General features: G+C 62.0%; 1 protein-coding gene across 1 annotated transcript in view; it reads left to right on the top strand.

The window, feature by feature from the left end:
• The first annotated feature begins 2,366 nt into the window (after positions 1–2,366).
• The window catches only part of SCART1 (scavenger receptor family member expressed on T cells 1), a 42,021-nt gene continuing 36,424 nt past the window's right edge, over positions 2,367–7,963 (top strand). The window contains 7 exon segments of the mRNA XM_081570329.1: positions 2,367–2,529; positions 3,630–3,947; positions 4,630–4,926; positions 5,747–6,055; positions 6,420–6,725; positions 6,864–7,181; positions 7,252–7,566. Of these exon segments, the coding sequence (XP_081426455.1) occupies positions 2,463–2,529; positions 3,630–3,947; positions 4,630–4,926; positions 5,747–6,055; positions 6,420–6,725; positions 6,864–7,181; positions 7,252–7,566 (1,930 nt within the window). The 5' untranslated portion in view covers positions 2,367–2,462.

The raw sequence follows: 7,963 nt of genomic DNA, 5'->3' as shown, positions 1-7,963 counted from the left end.
GCACAAGCTGGAATCAATATTGCTGGGATAAATATCAGTAAACTCAGATATGCAGATGACACCACCCATATGGCTGAAAATGAAGAAGAACTAAAGAGCCTCTTGATGAAAGTGAAAGAGGAAAGTTTAAAAGCTGGCTTAAAACCCAACATTCAAAAAGCTAAGATCATGGCATCTGGTCCCATCACTTATGGGGAATAGATGGGGAAACAATGGAAACAGTGAGGGACTTAATTTTCTTGGGCTCCAAAATCACTGCAGATGGTAACTGTAACCATGAAATTAAAAGGCGCTTGCTCCTTGGAAGAAAAGCTATGACAAACCTAGACAGCGTATTAAAAAACAGAGACATTACTTTGCCGATAAAGGTCCATCTAGTCAAAGCTATGGTTTTTACAGTAGTCGTGTTTGGATGTGAGAGTTGGACCATAAAGCTGAGCACTGAAGAATTGATGCTTTTGAACTGTGGTGGTGAAGAAGACTTTTGAGAGTCCTTTGGACTGCAAGGAGATCCAACCACTCCATCCTAAAGGAAATCAGTCTTTGGAAGGACTGATGCTGAAGCTGAAACTCTAAGCCTTTGGCCACCTGATGTGAAGAACTGACTCATTGGAAAAGATCCTGATGCTGGGCAAGGTTGAAGGCAGGAGGAGAAGGGGAGGACAGAAAATGAGACGGTTGTATGGCATCACTGACTCGATGAACTTGAGTTTGAGCAAGCCCTGGGAGTGGGTGATGGACAGGGAGGTCTGGCATGCTGCAGTCCATGGGGTCGCAAAGAGTCGGACACGAGTGAGCAACTGAACTAAACTGAATGTTTCATGGTGTAGATACATGACATTTTGTTTATCCACTCATTGACTGAAATACATTTAGGCTGTTTCTATTTTTTCTATTATGAATAATGCTACTATGAACATTTATGTATAGGTTCTAATGTGAACATATCTTTAAAAAATTCAAGTATAACTGATTTGTAATATTATACTAGTTTCAGGTGTGTCTGTTAGTCACTCAACGATGTCTGACTCTTTGTGACCCCACAGACTGTAGCCCGCCAGGCTCCTCTGTCCATGGGATTCTCCAGGCAAGAATACTGGAGTGGGTAGCCATTCCCTTCTCCAGGGGATCTTCCCAACCCAAGAACTGAACCCAGGTCTCCTGCATTGCAGGCAGATTCTTTATCATCTGAGCCTTCAGTTGTACAGCAGAGTTGCAGTATTTTTACAGATTATACTCCATTTAAATGATTACAAAATAATGTCTGTAATTCCCTGATGTGCACGATATAGCCTTGTTGCCTGTCTTGGACATGACTTCATTTCTCTTTGATCCATGGGATTTCTGGTTCATAGGGAACCACTGTGTGCTGTGCTTACCCGCTCAGTCCTGTCTGACTCTTTTCGACCCCGTGGACTGTAGCCCCCCAGGCTCCTCTGTCCATGGGATTCTCCAGGCAAGAATACTGGAGTGGTTGCCATGCCCTCCTCTAGGGGATCTTCCCAACCGAGGGATTGTACCCAGGTCTCCCATATTGCAGGCAGATTCTTTACCATCTGAGCCACCAGAGAAGCCCTAGGGAACCTCTGTGTTTAACATTTGGAAGAACTGCCAGATTGTTACCCAAAGTGGTTGCACTATTTTACCATTCTGACTGCAAAGTATGAGTGTTCCAGTTTCATTTTTATAACTTCTATTTCTTTGCTGGAATTTTTTTCATTTATTTAAAAAGAATTTGCAATTTATAATAGAAGCATTTTTATGATAACTGTTTGAAAGTCCTCATCAGATAATTTTGACGAGTATTGACAGCTGATCGTCTTTTACCTTCAGATGTGGTCTCCCTGGTTGTTCTCACGGTGAGTGATTTTCAGCTGTGCCCCCTGCAGTTGGCTGCGATGTCAGACACTCTTGACTCTTTAAAGCCTCCATTTCAGCCGGCGGCTGTCTGTTTAGACTCGGCGTGTAGGTTCCAGTCTTCTTTTGCGGCCTTAGTTCCAATGATAGTTTAGGTCTCAGAGCCCTTGCACAGCTGTCATGGCCTGTCTTGTTCCTCTGTACTTTGGGCTCTCACTGTGTCCCTGCTGGTCCCCATGATGTCTGGGGTCACTGTCACCACCCACGATCGGGCTGAAGCCTGGGTGGAGGGCAGGGCTTGGCTGCTGCTGTGGCTGTGAGCCCATTGGACCACCTGCCTGTCTGTGGGGTCTGAGTGAAGCTACCGTCAGTGTTATCAGCAGAGGAGGAAACCCGAAGGCCGGGCCCCTCGCTCGTGTCTGGTGGTGCTCAGGGCGGCCAGGCCATTGGCTGCTCTGCCCACAGATGGAGAGACGGAGCCTCTGATACGCTCTGGAAAGGCCCTCGCGGTAGCATTGGTCCTGAGGGGCTGCTGACGGCCCTGGACTGTGATCCCTGCCTTTGCGCAGGCCGAGCCGCGGGAGCTGACTCGCAGCTGTGCGGCCATGAGGCTGGCTCTCTGGGCCTTGGGACTCGGCGTCCTCCTCCTCAGGACCAGGGCAGCCCCAACTGGTAAGAATTTCCTTCCTCCGTCCATGGAACCTTCTGGAGGCTATGCTGCACAGAGGCCAAGGCCCTGGGGTGTGAGGGTCCCCTGTTGTGATCAGCTGTCTGCTGGGGTCTTGCTCAGCCAAAGTGGGGGCACATCCTAGGGCAGAAGGGTCCAGCGAGGAGGTGACAGAAAGCCGGACAGGGGGACATGCTGGGTGGGGTAGGATCCGGGTGCTGATGCTGGAGGGTGGGAAGGGCCGGGGGCTGGGCTCTGAAGCGACAGTGAGGTCGGCTGGCGGGAGGGGTGTGGTTTGTGCTAAAGAGGCGCACGCTGCACGTGTACGTCCAGAGAAGGGGTGGGCGTGAGGGGCTTTGGGGGCTGGTGGGAGCGGTGGATGAGGGCCGGGCGGGCGGTGGGGGAGTGTGCCTTCTTCTGTCCTGGAGGGTCTCCCTCTCTCTCCTCCCTGGTGAGTGCTGGACTCTCTCCTGCCCCATGAGTCCGGGACAGGCCCTGGAGGTGGTCTGGCCCAAGCTGGGACATACTCGTCCCTGTGGAGGCTATGTCACCCCTCTGCATCAGCCTAGGGTTCGGTGGGAGGAGGACGGTCCAGGGTCTGAGACGAGGGAGGCTGTGCAGGAAAGATGGGGTGAGGGGCCTAGTGAGGGGTGCAGCCCTGCTCCCGGTGGAACTGGAAGGTCAGGGGCGGCTGGGACTCTTGGAGACCCAGGAGGCAGCCCCCAGGAAAGTGAGCTGGGGGACAGGAGGTGGGCAGACGGGGGGGTGGGGCAGGGGTGAGGAGGAAGGTGGGGGGCTGCGGGGCTGCTGGGAAATGACCTTCAGCTGGAGGCTAGGGTGGGTGGTGGGAGGAGCCCCCAGCTCCAGGCAGAGGATGGAGACTTCCACGCCTCGGGCCTGCAGTCACCCATGATGTGGGGCTCCGGCGGGCCAAGGAGGGCATTCAGGGCCCCTGCCCCACCACCTGTCTGGACTGCTTTGCAGGGCGTGGGACTTGGCTTTGCACTGAGTCCTCGGAGCCAGGCCTTGGCAGGGGCCCCAGGCACTGTCCTCACCACTACCGACTCTGCTGTCGCCAGCACTCACTGGCCCGTTCCATCTGCAGGCAGACCCGATGACCTGCGGTTAGCCTACCGGCCCAGTCCATGTGATGGGGTGGTGCTGGTCCGGCACGAAGGGGCCTGGGGACACGTGTGCAACCAGGAGTGGACGCTGAAGGAGGCATCTGTGGTCTGCAGGCAGCTGGGCTGCGGCCGGGCCGTGGGCGCCCCCAAGTACGTCCCGCTGCCCGGAGAGGCGGTGCAGCCCTGGCTCCACAATGTGTCCTGCAGGGGAGACGAGGCCTCCCTCTGGGGGTGCAGCCTGGGGGCCTGGACGAAGAGCGAGTGCCCCTACGAGTGGGTGGTGGTGGCTCTGTGTTCCAGTAAGTCGTGGGTCGGGGTGTGGGGGGAGGAGGGGGCTCCAGGGCTCTCGGTGGGGGCCCCCAGAGCCATCTGAGACGGGCCGACTCTCAGCTCTCCCTTCCTCCCCTGTCAGCAGTCGTCTGTGTTTTGCTTAACAAATTCCTTCTATACAAGGCAGCGGCAGTGTTCTGGGTGCTGGGGATGTGGCTATAGTAAACCGTATGAAATTGGCTGCACAAAGCCTGCTGTCCAGGGAGAGACCGAGAGGGAACGCACAGCAGGCGGAAGAGCGGTGAGGGGGTGGACACACAGGCAGGGGTGGGGGCGACACTCGAGGGGGCCCCACGGACTGTGCGGGCATCTTATCACCGTCGCCAGCTCAAATGTTCTCCCTGGAGGTCTGTCTGGAGGGTCTAGGGCTGCGTCCGGGCACTTCACGTCCTGTCTGAGCTGACCCACAGGGTGGTTTGTGTGGCCCGGAGCAAAGCGAGAATGTAGGCGTCTGTGTTGAAAAATCAACAAGGGTGTTCCAGAGATCGTTGAGCCAGGAGGGCTTCTGAGTGGCCCAGGGCTGACCCCTCAGCGAGGCGCAGGGCCGACCCAGCCCAGGCAGGGCCCCTGCTGGGGACGGCTGTCGTTGAGGCCTGAGGTCGCGCGGTCAGCAGAGCCTGGACTGTGAGCGACGCCCTGTGTGTTTCGCAGATGGCACTTTCCGGGAGGTGCGGCTGGTGAAGGGCCGGAGCCCCTGTGCGGGACTCCCTGAGATCAGGAATGTGAACGGGGTGGACCGCCTCTGTGGCCTGCACCGGGAGGAGGCCACGGTGTTCTGCCGGGAACTGGGGTGTGGCCCTGCCCTGCAGGCCCCCCGCCAAGATGGCAGCGTCGCCAGGAAGTACATGACCTGTGGGGGCGACGAGCTGACCATCCGGAACTGCAGACTGAACAACAAGTTCCGCAGCGGCTGCGACTTCCAGCGAGATGCCCAGGTGGTCTGCTCAGGTGAGACGGACCCTCCACCCTGGCGTGGGGTGGGTGGGGACAGCAGGGAGCTGGCCGTGGGCTGGCCATCCCTCCACGCTCCGAGTGGGCTGCGGCAGAGTGTGCCCCGGGAGTGCCTCCTGCTGGCCCAGTGCTGCCTGAGGCCTGGGGTGCCGACGTCGGGGGGCGGCCCCCGGACGCCTGTGCAGCCCACCTGTTGTGGGGGCGGCGAGAGCAGGCTGGGGGAGGTGAGCGAGGGCAGACAGGAGCGTCTCCTTGAGAACGGACGCTGTAGGTCCTCCTCGCTTTGGACAGAGACCTGGAGGTGAGGGCACAGATTGGAGCCGGGGGCGCGTACAGCTGGTGCCTCGGGAGCTGCTGCAGGAGTGCGGGGTGGCCCGGGAGAGCTGTGGGCCAGGGAGCTGAGGGTGGGCGCGGTCCCAGCCATGTGCCGCGTCTGTGCTGTGCTGGCTGTGACTGCTGTGGGTCTCACACAAGTCAGGGTCGGTAGTGGGAGTGATCTGGCCCCTTAGATCCTGGCTACATTCTGGGTGGAAATGAGGTAAAGTGTGCCCTCTCCTTGGTGCCCTCAGGGAGCCTTGACCTAGCCTCTGAGACAAGGAGGGTCTTGATGCCACCGCCCCGGGCAGGCAGAGGTTGTGTGGCACCTGTTCTGACGGGGACGGAGTGGCCTCTGGCCATCGGTTCTCCCGGCGCTCAGCAGGCCCCTGCTGCCGGCGGATGATCACCTCTGGCAGGACTGCTCAGGGTCCACGGGGCCGCTGAGGGCTGAGCTGTGAGCTGAGAACCCCGTCCCTGTCGGAACTGTCTCCTCCTCCAGGACACACGGAGGCCAGGCTGGTGGGTGGCGAACACTCCTGTGCTGGGCGCCTGGAGGTGAGGCGTGGCCTGACGTGGGGCACCGTCTGTGACGCTGACCTGGACCTGGCCACCGCCCGCGTGGTGTGCCGGGAGCTGCAGTGCGGCGCGGCCGTGTCCACACCCAAGGGCGCCCACTTCGGCCAGGGCGAGGGGCTCGTGTGGACCGAGGCCTTCCGCTGTGCGGGCAACGAGTCCCTGCTGTTCCACTGCCCTCGGGGGCCGGGGCACCAGTGTGGGCATGGCCAGGATGCAGGGCTCAGGTGCTCAGGTGAGGCCAGGAGGCTGCTGGGAGGCTGGGCCCTGCCCCCTCCCTGCCAGCCCCCTCTGTGCCGCCCCCACCCTCTTGGGGTGCAGCTGGCCCAGCTCCAGGGGGCCTCCTGCCGGGAGGTGAGCCCCTCCCTTTGAGGAAGTGCTGCTTCTGCGGGCTGAGGGCAGGCTTTGGGGACAGAGGGATGTGACCCCAAGGCCCGCACAGAGCCCTGCACACGGGTATCCGCTAGGCGCTGCCGCTGAGGCGGGTGGGGAGCTGGCAGAGAAGGGGCCCGGGAGCCCCACCCTGGGTATGAAGGGAAGAAACAGCCGGCAGCAGGGCCCGTGGGGGCAGCGACGCTGACCACCCCCTCTCCCCGCAGAGCTCCGGCTGGTCAACGGCAGCAGCGCCTGCGAGGGGCGCGTGGAGCTCCAGGTCCAGGGGGCCTGGGCGCCCCTCTGTGCCGCCCACTGGGACTTGGCAGACGCCACGGTCCTCTGCCACCAGCTCGACTGTGGGAACGCGGTGGCCACACCCCCGGGGGGTCACTTTGGGGGCGGGGACTCCGCCCTCTGGCCAGACGGGGTGCACTGCGTGGGGACAGAGCCCTACCTGTGGAGCTGCCCCGTGAGCACCCTGGGGGCGCCCGCCTGTGGCCCCGGCGACGCAGCCGCCGCCGTCTGCTCAGGTGGGTCAGCACGAGCGCGGCCGGAGGGGAGGCCGGGGGCGGACGGGGCTGAGCCGGAGGCGGCGGCCTCGGCCCGGGACAGGCCGGGTCCCCCCCGCCGGCCCCCGCCGCCCTGCAGTGTCCCGCCCCCGCCCCCAGGTCTCCCCGGCGCCCTGCGGCTGAGGGACGGACAGAGCCGCTGCGATGGCCGCGTGGAGGTGTCCCTGGACGGCGTGTGGGGCCGCGTCCTGGACGAGGCCTGGGACCTGCGCGGCGCGGCCGTCGTGTGCAGGCAGCTGGGCTGCGGCGCGGCGGAGCGAGCTTACGAGGCGGCGGCGCCCGCGCGCGGGCCGGTGCCCCTGGGGCTGAGCCGCGTGCGCTGTGCGGGCACCGAGCCCCGCCTGACGCGGTGCAGCGTGTCTGCGGCCCCGCTGGAGTCCGCGGGGGCGTCGCGGGACGCGGGCGTCGTGTGCTCGGGTGAGTGCGGGCCCAGCTCCCAGGGCCCCTCCCGGGGCCCCGCACCCTGACTTGGCCTCTCCCTCCGCAGGGAGCCTCCAGGTGCGCCTGGCCGCGGGGCCGGGCCGCTGTGCGGGGCGCGTGGAGCTGCTCCACGCGGGCGAGTGGGGCACCGTGTGTGACGACGGCTGGGACCTGCGGGACGCCCAGGTGGTCTGCCGGCAGCTGGGCTGCGGGCACGCGCTCGGCGCCCCGGGGGCCGCGCACTTCGGGGCCGGGGCCGGGCGCATCTGGATGGACGAGCTGGCCTGTGAGGGCCACGAGGCCGCGCTGTGGCGGTGCCCGTCGGGGGGCTGGGGCCGACATGACTGCGGCCACAAGGAGGATGCCGGTGTCCTCTGCTCAGGTGGGTGCTGCGACCCGAGTGCCCTCCCAGGGCCGCTGGGTCTCCAGGGGTCTCGCCGTGTTCGTGCGTAATGTGACGGCCAGTGCTTTCCTGGGATCGCACTGAAACGTCCAGGGCTGTTCTCCTGCCGGTTTGGAGAACTCCACGCTTGACCCCCCAGTGCCCTCCTGCTGCAGAGACGCTGCGCGAGTGATGACCCCCTCTTTGCCCCTGGCGGGAGGGGGCGGGTGGAGGCTGCTCGCTGTCCCTCCTGCTCTTGGAGCTGCACTGGGGAGCCTTTTCCCACCGCCGCCCGAAGCCCATCTCACATTTGTACTTGAGGCTTCCCTGTCTTGGATTCTTAATCTTGATCCACATTTCAGTGCCCTGGATGGCTTTTCCCCGAGTATTGTTAAGG

The sequence above is a fragment of the Giraffa tippelskirchi genome, chromosome 2 (genome assembly GCF_054371585.1).
Source record: "Giraffa tippelskirchi isolate mGirTip1 chromosome 2, T2T-mGirTip1v1.2.pri, whole genome shotgun sequence".
NCBI classification, from domain to species: domain Eukaryota; kingdom Metazoa; phylum Chordata; class Mammalia; order Artiodactyla; family Giraffidae; genus Giraffa; species Giraffa tippelskirchi.
This window is presented reverse-complemented; position numbering and strand designations above follow the sequence as displayed.